General features: G+C 40.9%; 1 protein-coding gene across 2 annotated transcripts in view; it reads right to left on the bottom strand.

The window, feature by feature from the left end:
• LOC110979222 (pleckstrin homology domain-containing family H member 1-like) overlaps positions 1-15,824 on the bottom strand; it is an 82,516-nt gene extending 66,692 nt beyond the window's left edge. For both annotated transcript variants that reach the window (XM_022234819.2, XM_022234820.2), the window contains exons 1-3: positions 15,488-15,824; positions 13,813-14,081; positions 5,342-5,404 (exon numbers count right to left, since the gene is read on the bottom strand). In XM_022234819.2, the coding sequence (XP_022090511.2) occupies positions 5,342-5,404; positions 13,813-14,043 (294 nt within the window). In that variant the 5' untranslated portion in view covers positions 14,044-14,081; positions 15,488-15,824. The remainder of the gene's footprint in view (positions 1-5,341; positions 5,405-13,812; positions 14,082-15,487) is intronic.

The following is a 15,824-nucleotide window of genomic DNA, read 5'->3' as shown; positions in this document are numbered from 1 at the left end:
CTCAAGGTGCCAAAAGTTAGCCATACTTTCAGCACAAGTTGCCAACTCACCCCCTGCCCCTCCTGTGAAACTCTGGCCCTTCTGGCTCCAACGGCTCTCAGGCTCTCTTTGATAAAATTTTCCTTCTTTGCCAGCATAGAGTGTTTTGATTGTTTTTCAAGAGTTGCTGAAGATTTAGCAGTTAGCACACCATGGGGCAGCATGCAGTATACATGAAAGACCATTGCATCAAGTGGAAAAGGACACTGTGTGAATGTCAAAGTGCTAGAGTGAATGTGAATCACAAATTAAACCTTCAAGGTTCTGAAGCACAAGGAGGGAAATCAATTTTGCGATTAAAAAGCCTCTGTCAGGATACTGTCTGCTGCATTTACGGCACATGCATTACACATCAACCTGTTCAACTTGGAGTGCCAACACACGGGCTTCTGCCTACGATCCATTTCATTTACCTTGCAGTTCAAATGGCTCCATTTCGTCCATGCACACAAGTCATCAAATGTGCAAAATGTGGAGTTGTGAAGGTTCAGCTGGTAAGCTTGTTCAAGGTCTGCAAGACACTCTCAGTTTCCAAGCTCAAAGTGCAGTGGATGCTGTACACAACGGTACCTTTGTTCTCCCTGTTTTTGACTCTAAAGAAATGGAGACTCATCTCGCAGCCTCCCCACACCCATGCACTTTATTCCCAGGTGCACAGCACAAACAGGCTAAAACAGCTACGGTGCATGTACAGTACATATATACATGTACACTTGGGAATATGTAAATAAATATCTTATGCAGAGAGGGAGAATGAACCTTCTGTGAACTGATGAATTCAAGGTATACATGTACATGTACATCATCCTGTAGGCTATGAACTGTACTTGTGTCATACATGAACAGATCTCCATTCAAAGAGCTACATGTATTATTTCAAGGGTACATACCCAACACAAAGCACGTCTGATGTCATGCGGACGTGAGTGCGATTTCTGCCCCATCAGCTTGGTCCTACAGAGACTTGCACGTGTGCTTTTCCCAAATGACCTTGCTTTGTTGAAAAACGGAACTGGCTCTTTGTTTAAGCTACTTTTTCTTAGTTCGGTGTATATACAATGGGAAATTCACAAATCAATCCCTAATTTAAAAAAAATAAAAAAAATCTGCCTTCGTACAACATGTACCTGTTATGTCACTCAGTCCAGGGCACATTGCCACAGTGACTGGTTCATATTTACATTACACACAAGTTGGCACATGTATCCATGAACGGCAGGATGTTTTGTGAATGGCCGGATACCAGTACAGTGTTACCACTACAATGTACCAGCCTCTCACTACTAACAACTTGGATTTCATTCTTGGATTTTTTGCTTCAAATGTACAAAGTAGCCTTCTTAGTCTTGCCCTTATATTTGAATTTGAAAATTATTTTAAATATTTAAGACTACATCATGTGCAAGAATTACATGTAAGTCAACAGCGCTTGAGAAGTTTCACATCTCCAAGAAGCATGAACCAATGTTAAGAATGACAGTAAATCATGCGCCCCTTCCAGGGATTTCCCTTGGGGTACATGAAGTGGTCCAACAAATTTGGCCAAAATTCTAGTGCCTGAAACAGAAGCGTTTTCAAAAAAGCCTAAAATAAATTCTATATATGTAGTCCAATAGGACATTTACTCCAACTTTCTCCTCTAAAATAAATCAATCTTGTATTGTGTGCCCTTCCTTATCATTCTGAATGATTTAAAACTGATTTATTTCAAACTATCTAAGTTATTTAGCTTTATTCCCATCTTTGCCTATTTCAACCACTTCCTGTGGGGGGCAGCAATGTTGATGATGCTGGTCCGGGATAATTATCATTTTTTTTCCGTTTTCAAAATTCTTTAAAAATTCGTATCTTCATTTACTGTACACTTACAAACACGTGAATGACTGTCTGGTGTCCACTTTAGCCTGACAGACAAAATCTATTGACGCCTGAGTATTTCAGCCAGGCCCTCAGCCTTGTAAAAAGAGCCCAGATTGTGCAGTGTTATATAACTGTCTTTTGTTCACAAGCCAGGCTCAGTGCACTGCTGACCTCTTTTCAATAGGGGCCAGATTAGCATATAGCGGTGCTGTGTGGCTCATCATTGTGATGGTGGAGCGCTTTTGTCCCCGGTGGTAAATGCCCCAAACCGTGGTATACTGTTTCAAAACAAGGCTGGATTATCTCCATTTTTGAGAGTGAAAAAATGTTGGTAATGCCCAGCAGCCTGGTCTTTTGTTCCGAGTATGGTATTTTGTTACGAGGCCCTGTTCCCTTTGTCCGAGTTTAGAGACCCCGGCCACGCATATAAAGCATACGTGTCCGGATCCGGAAACCCCAGCAGGAAGTGGTTAAGTGTGAGGTGGTAAAATTCAACAGAAAAGCCTGAGGTGGTCACTAAAATCAGTGAAGTGGGCCGCCTCACACTTGAATAGGCAGGAGGAAACACTGGCTGCTACAGATACCAAATAAACATCTGTTGAATGAAACAAAGTTACACTGTACGGACACGTACCGAAACATCAGGATCCAAGCAAATGACAGAAAGTTTCATCTGTCAGATTTGATGCACTGTTTGCTAATTAATATCATGTGTGCTCTGTAAACACAAAAGTGTGTAGACTACATGTACATCTTTTGGTCAAACTAATCTCGGGGGAAATGATACTCTCTCCATGGGAGAGAGATTAACGTGGGTAAAACATGACATGACAACGACAAGTTGCAGGCACAACTTGCAGAGGAAGAAACAAAGACGTGAATGTGTTCTGTCACTCGACAGTTGCCTATCCAGAGGAACAAAATGAGTCAGGACAAGCACTGAATTACAAAACAGTATATCAAAAACTTGGCAACAATGATGAAGTTGATTCAAATTGCAAATATTACTTTTGAGGATAGCAAGTGGCAGAGATGGTAGTATTTTGTTTTCCTGAAGTAATTTTTTTTCAGTGGGAGTTGGGTTTTTTTTCATATAGTCACCTCAACAGATGCTTTGTATGTGGAGAATTACATTTGTTGTATACGCGGTACACCCACATTTCCTGTAGAAAAAAAACTTTTAAACTGCTGTTGAAGTTCTCATCGCTAGTTGGCATTATGCCATCACAGGGCTCCGCATGACTTTAACCTAACAAAGACTCAACAGCAATGACAATAACCACACAACCGTCATCGCCAATATTGAAACTGGGAAACTGCTAACCCCTGGGCTGACTGACCTTTCCTGATCCCAATCTTACATGCCTTTCACCGGTATCCATCCTCCAAACTTGTTTTTATTTCTTTTTTTTTTTGATACGATGGAGACAAGAAGAGAGGAACATGGCCCCAGGCACAATTCATATTTAATTGGTTATCTGGGCCCCGCACACATGTGCATACATCCTACTTCTCTTCTCTGTTCGCGCATACTGAATTATGCAAATGGCTGGCTGCCCGGACCTTTCTTGAACAAGTGTAGTGATTGATTCAATTATTGCAAAGGAAGAAACAGCCAGGAGGTTATTGTACATGTACAGCTGGCATGCAATTCTAATGGAAAGCTGTTCTGAAGAATAACGCTACAACAGGGATAGAGAAACCAAGTGTAGACCTTTGCAAATTCGTATTCAACATACCGGTATGGAGGTTTTCCTCAATACAAAAAGAATCACACATTCTGGATGGACAATTGGTACTGCATTACGGCTACTAGACCTGAGCCAACAAGTCCATACAGATTGCATAAAACAGCAATAGAAAGTGTCAAACAAACACAGGCTGTGTGTGGTGGGTACAAATATGTGGTAATGGAGTAAAACGAAAACTCTGCATCAGTTTCAGTTTCACAAACTGTAAACCTTTGGGGAAAAAAACTCCGACACAAAAATACAAAAATGGAGGCATGACTAGACACCTCATTAAGCAAATCAGACATGTAACTAACTCTGGTGTATATTTACGATACATGTATCACACTGTCCTAAAAGACATTTTTAAAAACATGAACAAAAATGATACAAGTATGAAATACATTGTAAGAACATAAGAACCTGCAGAAACTTCAAATGAAGCAGATGCAAAGGGGTGCAGAACTGTTACACCCAAGGGCGGATCCAAAACCAAATTTCCGGGGGAGGGGGGACAAACCTGCTTTTTTGTGGGGGAGGGGCCAAAAAACTTGGAAATTGTTTCATGCAACGTTTTATGGCCTTTCAGAGGATGGGGCTACATCTTGGGATTTTTACATGCTTTAAGACGGAGGCAAACAAGATTTTCCTTCCTCTCAGTATCTTTCCCAAGACCCCCCCCCAAAAAAAAATTGGTTACACATATGGTACACTTGTACATGTACTGTACCTCTGAATTTCATCATCAGCCTGAAGGGTGCAACCAATTTTTGGAGTTTATACACTATAAGTGTACATGCATGTACATTACAAATTATGTGAAGTACCGTACATATGTTTTTATTCATCAAGCACACATGCACCCGTACCTCTACCATCCACGCTGTGGGCATGCACACAAAACACGTATCGGGGTACGTGTATGTGTCCTTAACAGATGAAGTGCACTCTGGTGACAATCAAATTTGTTATTCCACCCACACACCTTGTCAGCACTGATGACAGCATATATTTTGCAAAGCATACATGTACATGCATGAGTACAGTACTGTACTGTGTACCAGTGTCACATGTGGACCTGTAATTTGTACAGTCTAGTCCCCCGGCTGTTCTGGACATCTGCTCAAAGGACGACCTAACCTTCAACTTAAGCTCCACTGCAGTCAGACCCCTGATCTCCTCTGGGCTAAAATCAAGTGCACTGTCAAGGTTGAGACAACATCAAAGATGGTTTCAGATCTCTTGATGCTAAATGAGCCAAAGTGAGTGCTGCTTGGTACACCACCCCACAGGGTTTTGAAACCGCCCAGTTCTTGAATCTACGCATGTACATGTATGTAGGTCAAGACAGAATGTATCAGTGGATCCTCTGGCTTTTTCCAAAAAGAGGAAGTTTCTTTTGATCGAAAACGGCCGCCAGTAACTTTTTCTGATGGCAGAATGTTGTTGACTGTTTCCTTGACTGTTTTTCTTCCTTTTTGCTACGGATATCCCTTACCCAGAACCTGGCTTACATCATGTAGTCCACACAATCCGCATTACGTGGACCTGTTTTGTTCATGGGTCCATACTACATGTAGGTACCGATACACGTACCGTACGTGTATGTCAGGTTGGTAGATGTCTGTTTAAAACAGTCCCAAATCTTCCGATTTCAGTATGATTTTGCATACACCCTAGGGGGTTAAGGTTAATATATGTACATTACGTACCTCCTTTTCGGCCATCTCTGCTCTTGTGTTGGATTCCTTGACCTTCTCTTCCAAATCCTCCATCTGTACAAACATCAATCCAAACAAAAAACTTGTCTATCCACTGCTTCAAACCACTAGAGACACTTAACAATCTTCAGATACCTCTGTGAGGAAGAAACGAAACTGAGGCAACTTCCGCATGTTGAGTACAATACGGGCGACTCACTATAGTGCGCCACCAGGAGTTTGCAATGCGTTGGCCAATCACAATGCGCGAAATTTATCGACCCAATGCACATTTGGAAAGGGTTGACAAATTGTGCGCCTTATGATTGCCCAACGGGTTGCAAACTCTTGGTGATGTGCTATTGTGAATTACCTGAACTGGAATGTCCCTCATGCTGCATTTTCAATTTTTTACATACAGAATTCACAACTACACTCTTCGGAGGAAAATAGGTCATTGGTCATGTTGGTCACACACCCATACACAAATCCACTTTTCCGCCCTTTCAAAGTTGAGTTAATGACTGACTTCCTGTCGTAACTCAACAGTCAACACCTGGGATGTTATACTCCAGAACCAGAAAGTTGAAGTGCAGGGCTTTTATTGTTTGTCTTGGGTTTTATTGGCCACCAAATCTTTTGATTGAATTCCTCCATGATTGGAGGGGATTTTTGTTTTAACACCTGTTGCATGCAGCTGTTTTGGTTTGGTCAGGTGCCCTGACTCGACTAAAATGCAGATTTTTCATGCATGTCACAGGGACCGATGAGACACCCACTTTGGCCTGTTTCTTAATTGCTTGTCAAGTGCACTTTGGATTGTAACTTGGGGTGTGCGCACAGACTGTCACATACTGTGATGTTGTTTGATCCAACCAAGAAAGCCATTGCCAGTAATATATGATAAAGTGAAGTGTGCCATTGGCTCCTACAGTGTACAGAAACATGTGCACAAATTTATGTGTCTTAACAGATACATACATATTACATGTGCATGTGCATGTACCCCATATGTATGTTACAAGTAACGGGAAGTACATGTACTTGTTACAGATGTCACTTAAAAAAATAATTAAGCAGCAGAATCACTTTTATTTTGTTAAATGACACTCCATGATGTCAACAGTGCATTTAAACTCTGAGGGCTGATGCTTTGGGTGTTGACAGTTGACAGGTGCATGGATACACGCTGACACAGGCCAATCCACACTGACAAGCAAATGCCCCTGGGTTCATTTATTATACATGTATGTACATGTACCATGTGAGTAGGGTCCAACTTTCTTCACCTGTTGCGGACAGGAGTATTAAGGATTGGAATAATGTAAAAGGTTTCTTGCATACCACACTTCACAAATGCTTGCAGAGATGGTGCACACAATGTACACACGTATGTATAATGCATTCCTATAGATTCAGTGGATGGTCCTACAAGCTGCCAACCTGTCGGTAGTTCTGTTAACAACTTCTGCAATCTTCACACTCCCTAATTCTCATCAGGGTGCAGAACACTAATTCAAGTGAGAATCTCTGGCCGGCTCATTAGCATTAAAAGTGCCCCCACAGTATCTTTTGAAAAAGGAGATTGTTTGACCCTCAAAATGGTGAGATTGTGTAAATCGTTGCCAGGATCAACTCCCTGGGTCTTTGAGCTTTCATATGAGGGCAGAAAAGCTAAAAACTACGGTTGAAAAATGGTCCTAAGTGCCCGAGAAAGTTGAGGGTTGCCACTTGAAAAATGGCTGCAATCAGACTTCGGAAAAATCACTTTTTGGGGGGGTGATTTTGTTTTGTGGGAATAGTTAAAAATGTAATTGGTTAACCCACAAAAAATTGAAAAGAAATTGAAAGATAAGTGACCAGACAAGAATTTTATTTGTTTCAGAAATCTCAGGGATGTTGGCGTGCATGCTATTGGGCCCTGAACGGTGCTGATTTTATACTGTTTTCAATGGGGCTTGAATTAATGGACTGTATATGTCTTCTTGTGGTTTCATTTGATTTTATTGTGTTGTGTAAGCATACATGTATGTGTACTGGGATCACACTGATGCCATTAAGACTTCCTAAAATCAATTACATCCAGCAAGAAATGAGACAAATGGGTCTGAGAAGGGTACCCCTACATGTCCAACCCCCATACACACTCTAGACTATTGCTACCAAACACACACCCCCGTCTTAAAAGAATTCCTGAGATTCCAATGGAAAAAAAAACAACACAAAGGGGGGGTTCTCTCCATCTCACATCTTGCTTCATATAAATCAATGTAGCTTGAACTGTGAGCATCACCAAGCTTTTTTCCAGGAAAGGGGTGGGGGGGGTTGGGAGAGGGGAAGGAAAGCATTCATTAGGATCAAACTGAACAACTGTCAACAGTGGACGGGGGTCAAGACTGAGGCATTTGCAACCAAGTTGGTGATTTTTATTCCCTTTTCCTCTTTTTTTTTTTTTGTTTCTTTCCATTTTCCTAAATTCTTTCCTTTTTTCCCTTTTCCTTGAGCCCGCCCCCATGGCTGGCACTGTGGACGTGCAGAGGTGGCACCAGAAGTCCCTTGCATGGAAGTATGTGAAAAACATTTGCCGTGGTTCACGCTTGCACAGGGCCAGTGCACATGAACAATTACGGACTACAAAGTGACCAAGACATGTAGTTTTCAATCAGAAAATTCCTGAGAGAATGCATCATCCACATATTTACGGTCGACAAATGAGTAATGAATCTTTGAATCACAAACGTATCATTGCAGCTTACATGAAAGCACACGTGTCGATGCACATTACAGACATGTATTGGAACAGTGTCCAGGCCAGCCCCCTGCACTGAGGAAACCATTTCTTTTGTCAGAAATTTGCAGACGAATCGTGGCAATGAAAATCTATCCTAATAATAAGTACTTACGGGTATTGTTCAACAAGTGTGTGCCGGTTGTACCCACAGTCCCCACAACAAAACAAAACAAAACATGCCGGGGTATACAGCAAATTTTGCAAATTTGCCGAAGTTAAACATATATTAAACTATATGTTTAAACATATGTTTAACTTCTTCATGCACAGAGCATATACATGTATCCATTACAACAAATTAATGTATCCATTACAACAAATTCAAATGTGCACGCAGGCACGCTAAATGTGCACTACATGTAGCTGTACACTGAAGTTTCTGAACCAACAAGTTCTCCGAGCAGCACACGGCTAGTTTGATGACAGGCTAACCCTAGCCCATTGGTACTGTAAATTTCCCACTTCCTGATATGATGCGCAATGCAAGCAAACCTGCCATGAGGATTTATGTGATGAAGTTTTGTGCATGTTAGGAAGCTCACACCGGCCAAGCTTAATTAACGCTGACCGGCTGTGCCTTGGTCTCAAGTTCACGGCGCTCTTGGTCAAATTAATGGAGGCATTCTGACGTAAATTTAGCTGCGGTCTTCTCAGAGATTGCCCCTCGAGCCGGCCTCGGGGTTCCCAAATTAGAAAACAAATGCTTCCTGTTCTTTCAAGAAGAAAGGGGGGGGGGAGAAACGAGCACGTGTGCACTGTATCAATGTGAATATAACAACGTCCAGTGAGAGTGCAAAAATCATTCTGACTTTACAGATCAAATCCTGTGGGTTTTACAATTTGTCATAACACATGAAACACTATGTACATGTACACATGTAAATGTGCAATGCACTCTGGGTCCCTGTACAGTACAGTTAACCTAGGTACACACTTCATATTACTTCCAGATGTATGTAAAACGTACAACAAAAAAGTGAAGTGCACTGAGCGTACGTAGCGGTAGCAAGTACATCTCTCACACACCAAGATCCTATGCAAAGAATATATTCTATTCTTACTGAATAATGCATAGTGAAACATGAAAGCTCTCTCCGAGTCGGAGTCGTCTTCGCCATTGTAGGAGATTGTGCCACGGTGTAGGAGACGCTCAACCCTCGCAGTCTAAAATCTCCCACTGTTTCCTTGCTCTGCGGTTAAAACATTCGCCATGATATGTGTTGTTCATTTTGCAATCCCTGATTCAACTCCACATGTACACATGCACGAGGAGACTCATACATGTACCTAGATACACTGAGCGCAAAAAAGTTTATTTCAAAAATCCAATAACCTTCAGCAAACTTAAAATGCACGAAGCTTGGCAATACATGTATTGCTTTTAAAATTTATGAAACTATATGACCAGGATCACATGTACACACAGACACAAACCATTTCTTTTGTTAGGAACTGTTTTACAGAGACATACATGTACATGTAAACTTGTCCCCATAATGTTCTTGGTCCCATAACATAGTTGAGCATTGTTCCCACAACCCTGTACCAAGTAGGGGTGGACAGTCCTTCGCCACGGGGACACTTTCTTTTGTTGGGCAAATTAGGACTGAGTTAAGGGGACATCTCTAAACTCCCTACAACATTTTCGGTCCCCACAAAATAAGTTCTGTGTGCACATATGTACATGAACATGTGCCAACACTGAAATGCTTCCAGAAGATGTTTAAAAGTTGCTGAAATGCATGAGCATGTCAAGTGTAAGAAAGCATGTGTTAACAAGTGATGTGATCAGCATGAACCCTTTGCATGATGAGCTCTGCTACTTGGGTGCATATCAACTTCAAATGCATCATCTGGACACTGTCCTGTTTTCAAGTCTATTTAAGTGTGATTCTAGACAACCTAGATTTATGTTGTAGACAACCTAGAAGCATAATCTGAAAACAAGAGCGTGTCCATAAATTTGAAGTTTAAACCATATGGACCCACATGACAAAGCTCACCATGTGATGGGTTTTCGCAGATCACGTAACAAATGTGATCCGCTCTGCAAAAAAGAGCATTAATTAGGATGCTGTGTTATTTCACGCTAAGGGCTTTTTCATGTGGACAGGGTGATTTTTTACTTCTTGGTTTCTTGGCTTCTATTAGATAAATACTTTCACAATTCATACAAGAAACCTAACTGTTGCAATGGGTTTTAAGAGACTTCCTTCTTGGCTGATTTCTTTTTCCACTTCCTGTGTTTAAAGGGCTTTATCTCTGGCAGTATTTCTGTTAATGTGTATGATGCTGGTATGATTAGCCAAAAATGAATAGACCGGTACATTGTACATGTATCTCCAGATTACAAAATGCCACAGGGTTCAAACCTACACCGAATTAAAGCTTATAGTGTAATCAATTCAAATATGTACATGTAACTCATTTTGAAAAAAAAATATCCTATAATACCCATTTTTGAGGAGCTGGTCACAAATGTGAACAGTGGTAACTCAGTAACAGGATGCCTCCAGATAAGTCAAAACCAATTGCATTGTTCATAACACATGTCAACAACTGCATGGGTGACAGCTGACGCATCATGAAAAGTGTTGCGCACACAACTCCACATTTTACTCCGTGATACTGGCTGCCCGGTTGATCTCACTATTTCCTGCGATTTCTTGACATTTCCCTGGATTTCCTACAAGCAAATCTGACTAATAATATCTCAGCAAGGAGGGGCACCAGGCGGCTTTATTTTGGTCTCCAAGACTGGACAGTTACAAATTTGTTGCCAGCACATCACCACGACTCTTGTGGAGGGCAGCATCTAAGGTAAGGTGGAACATAGATAGGAGGTCCTCACAGGTTTGACCGAGGCTTACATCGTAATTTCGTGGCTGTATTGCTTCCTCCCTTTAAAGGTGCACTCCATCATTTGCAACTATCAGAAAAGAAACTGACGAAACTAACCCTAACACTCCTCAGTCCTCCAACAGGTGAAGGATTGAGGAGTGTTAGGGTTAAAGATACTGTACATGTCGCTATGAAGCTAGACTCTGTGAAATTATTCTTTCTGGCAAGCTGTCCTTTCGAAGAAAAAAAAAACGCTGAAAGAAGGCTTTGTTTAACTATGCGTCCAAGGACACATTTTTAAAAATATTGCCATTAACAGTTTATTTTCATTTCAGGCAGCGTGCACAAGTGTTGACATGAGGCACAATTGCACATGCAGTTATACATGTAATTTGTCAGATACACGACATTGCGTAACTACAGTTGGCTAGATGAGATTATGTTGAGGACACTGTACAATTGAAAACATGAATCAGTGAATTTGAAGTTGAACTCCGCATTCCACAATACTGGCCAGTTAAATATTCAATATACATGTACATGCATTAGCTGGCCTAACTCTTTATCAGGTTAGTCGTTAGATACAGGTGTACCCTTCTTTACATTTTGAGTGCTTTGTCGCCTCAAAGAACATGATGCACGAATAACAAATGATGGACTTCACCTTTAATTCTCATAAGGAATCCTTGAAGGATGTTTAGGTTTGGTCATCAACAACACACGAATGCACTCACAGGTACACGCACAATATGCATGTATAATAATTTATATGTTAAGGCTGTGAGACATCTGAATGAGAACAGATTTGGACATCATTTTTTGTTTCATTTATTATCTCAAACAAGAACACAATCTCCTTCCTTTTTCAGAAAATGTGCTGCTTTCTCTTGTCTAGTGCACATGTGTACCGTATAATTTTTTTCCATTAATTCATTAATTTTCCATTTGCCCCGTTAGAAAAACGGTTACTCCAACATCTACCGGTGCATGTAGTAGACACTGATGCCAAATGTTCAAATTCAATAAGGACAAGCTGATCCCTAGCAAACAAGTCTACCAGTCAAAGATATAAAAGCCAGGCACATGTTGTGCGCAGGTTCAGAACATCAAAAATCCTCAATTGTTGAGGGCATTGAGAGTCAACAAACGTACGTGTAGATTTCATTTACTCTGACACTAACAGAAGAATTGAAACTTACTCTAAAGTGTGTTGATCAAACACAGGTATAGCTTGGTGACGGAAAGGAAATTACAAAACGCACCACAAATGATGTTCTTGAAAGGTGCTTGTACATGTATATAAGGCACCCAAAACATCTTCTCTTTAAGGTAAGCAAGATACATGTACATGTACATGAACTAGTATACACATTCATGTATGTACATGTACCATCACATACTTTGTACCGGTACGTAGCTGCATACAGGTATTGCTACATGTATGTTTCACAAAAGAATGTGTTGTACATACATGTACGTAGATCTTCATGTAAACTAATTTTGAGATACCAGGGCTTAAAACGAGTGTGGACCGTACTTTGACTGGAGAGGTTAAAGACAACATCAACTACTGGTATTGTCAAATGTACTGTGACAGCCTCCCCCCCAAACAAAACCACTTTGTGCACAAGTAGACACCTGTACAAAGTATGCCAACCTGAGAAACATTTTCATGTAATAAGCAAACTTTAAAACTCTCTACCTCCCTAGTCTATGTGATCCTCAAAACCCTTTAAAAAAAGTCAAGGACAATAGGGCTGATCAAAAACAAATGATCAAACTTGCATGCTTAATAAATCTGCCAATTACGTGCACGAAGGGATGTTGATTATTTCCTGCACACCATTAATTTTAAAGGTCACCGGTCGAATGGATTAACTACATGTATTTTCGTTATCCATCGCAACATGGATGGTAGCATACTGTAGTAGTGTGTCGGTGAATTCCAACACAGAAAAGTCTATTTTATGGTGAGTGGTTTGCAAGTGAACTTTGATATTTATACAATAACCAACACATTTAAAAAGGGTCTTTAAGGATGAAGGTTGTGCAATACACCATCACTGGCCAGCTTGTTGGAGCAATTACTGAACTTAAAGCATGCAGAACAGCTTTTGCCAAGCAAGTATTTGATTACTAGCTGAACTGTCAAACATATGAGTGACTTCAATGCAATTTTCACTGGTTCCCATTTGACTTTTACTTAGCAAAAACAAGCTGCTATGCTAAGTTCAGATACTTTATATCAAGCAGTCCCTTGAAATGACATCAGACAGCCAAATTCGTAAGATCTGGCACAACTTGGCACCATGCACAAGCATTGTGCTGCAGATCTGTGGCCCACGTCACAGTGGAATGCTTTTGCAGGCAATTTCATGGAAAAATTGTATCGCTGTGCAACGTTTTTGATTATCAGTGATGAGAACAGCTACTGTATTCAATCCCTCTGTCATCTAGGAGCATCTCTTGAATCAGCTGTGACTGTCATTTTGAAGTTTTCCTTCATTCTTTGCTCATCTGAACCAGGCAATAAATGTTTAAGTTCTGTCATAACCTACATGCAACAAGCATTTCACAACACCCAAAAAACACAAGCACTTCTTTCCCTGAACAATAAGCCTTTACAATGTAAGTTGAGCAACAAAAAAGCTTTTACAACGAAAATCATTAGTTAGTAAAACCATCCATTTCTGATTTTGTTCGCAGAGCGAAACATTCATTCAATGTGTCAGAATTTGTTGCACAACTTACAGTGTATGTAATAGCATGTGGCATGAGTGGAGCTGCGCCATTGTGTAAGGTTTTGCATAATTGGCTGCAGGAGGCTACAATACAGCTAATAAAAACTCACCCTTTCACCCAGCACAGCGCGGATCTTGGTGGCCTGCAGGCGGAATTTATCCAACTGTTCCTCTAGCAGTATGTATCGTTCCTTCCAGTCCACCCCCTCGGCCTCCTCTTCCTCCGCCCCCTCCTCCTTGGCTTCATCCTTTGCGCCCTTTGTGTTCTTCGTCACGTCGATGTCTGTTAGGTGGCTGAGGATGTCGTGGGTTGTTCCCCCGTTGCTGATGCTAGTTGCCATGACGACGTATCAATGAATTTTGTGAGGAGGAATCACGTCTGAATGAGAAAATTATAATGCACAATGATAATTGGCACGAGTACATCCCTTTGAAGACTGGGGGGATGGCAAATATGATTCCCCGCCCTAAAACCCACACACCAACACTTTATTTTGAGTGTTAGGGACAAAGAAGCCCTGGTTAGAAAGTTTGGTACCAGCAGTTGTATAAAATTAAGATCTTGAAATTAAAAAAAAGGCAGTGAAAGAAAAGACAAGCAGAACGGTGTGTGACATAATCCATCACTTGGCACTGACACAATCTTGTCAAAAGTCTGGTCCCCAATCTCAATCTGTATACATACTCTCAACAGCCATGCCACCAGACTTACAACTGATCCATGTTTCAAGATGCTCAAATGAAATTCACTTGGGTCCACTCTTAAAAAGAAGATAAAGGAGATATTTCAAAGCTGGACAGAGAACTCAAACTTTGCTATTGACATGTATTTGGGCCTCATCTTTGCCAAGTGAGCATATCAAAGAAAAAAGAGTGAGTACAATTGGACCGACTTTGTTTTGGATGAGTTCTGTCTGCACTTTGAAGAGTAGGTTTCACTTTCTATCTGGAGACTAGGGTATCTGTTCTATCCAGGCCAGACACTACCCAAAGAAAAAACAATAATAAAGTAGGCAGACGTGTACATGTACCTGTAGTTTTCAGAAAAAAAACTCACCAAAGGAAGATCCCCGAGCACAGGCTTAATATTAGTATTATTAATAGGTTTAATCCCTTTTTAAACATTTCCCATGTAGACTACAAAACCTTCACCATAACTTGTGGGACCTACAAAGATGAGTGAACATAATTTTCTGTTGCAAAACACAGAGAATCCAGTGCACTGCCGACTGGTAAGTGGTATCCCAAAAGCCTGATGGCAATTGCATAATACAACCTTCATTAAGCCTATGCCTGTCAGTGTGATGCATCAGTCACTACTAAAATGTTGCATCCTGACTCCACTTTTCTCATCATATATCTTCTAAATAAAAGTCAGTCATTATGGAAATGCTGGAAAGACACAAATTCTGGACTGAGAAACATTTACCGATGTTGTAGGGAAATACTTACATGACTTAGACAGTTAGATAATTCTCTTCACTCCCTATAGGCTTTGTACACAACTGCTGAAGTGGAGTCAGGATGCAACATTTTTTCCACTACTAGTTTTAAAAATATACAGGCAGGTCTGCCTTAAAAAGCAGACCTCCTCGGGCCTCCCAAAATGCGACTGACAAATATTTCCAATTTTTTTCTTTGCACGCCGATTGCGATCAGGAAACTGCTGGAGGCCTAATCTGGAGTTTCCAATACACTGTGTGCACAGTTACAACCAACCCTAAACATCACATCCTTTCACACAACAAATACATGTACGCCTCGGGTTTTTATCAATGGACTTACGGTACAACTGCCAACTGGGTGTTTTCTCGTCACAATTCTAACAACAATGCAAGTTCAACGTCAACGTTCAATTCCGGACGAGATGAGATCGACATCATTCTGTGCATGACATAAAACCAAGCCCATCACACTTTGATTGCCGCGGCATTGCTTCAGAATTAAAACAAGGCATTGCACACTTTCGTGCAGAAGCGGTGATGACCAGTCCGCCCAGATGCTAACCATAACACTGAATAAAATAAGTCACATCCCATCCATCCGTGTCATAACAAAAAGCCAGAAACATCGTGACTCACGACCACTCATTCATCAAATTTTATTATCAACAAAAAGTTTA

Source organism: Acanthaster planci, linkage group LG01 (genome assembly GCF_054643075.1).
Source record: "Acanthaster planci isolate LZ-2023a linkage group LG01, COTS_SCS, whole genome shotgun sequence".
In the NCBI taxonomy this organism is placed as follows: Eukaryota; Metazoa; Echinodermata; class Asteroidea; order Valvatida; family Acanthasteridae; genus Acanthaster; species Acanthaster planci.
This window is presented reverse-complemented; position numbering and strand designations above follow the sequence as displayed.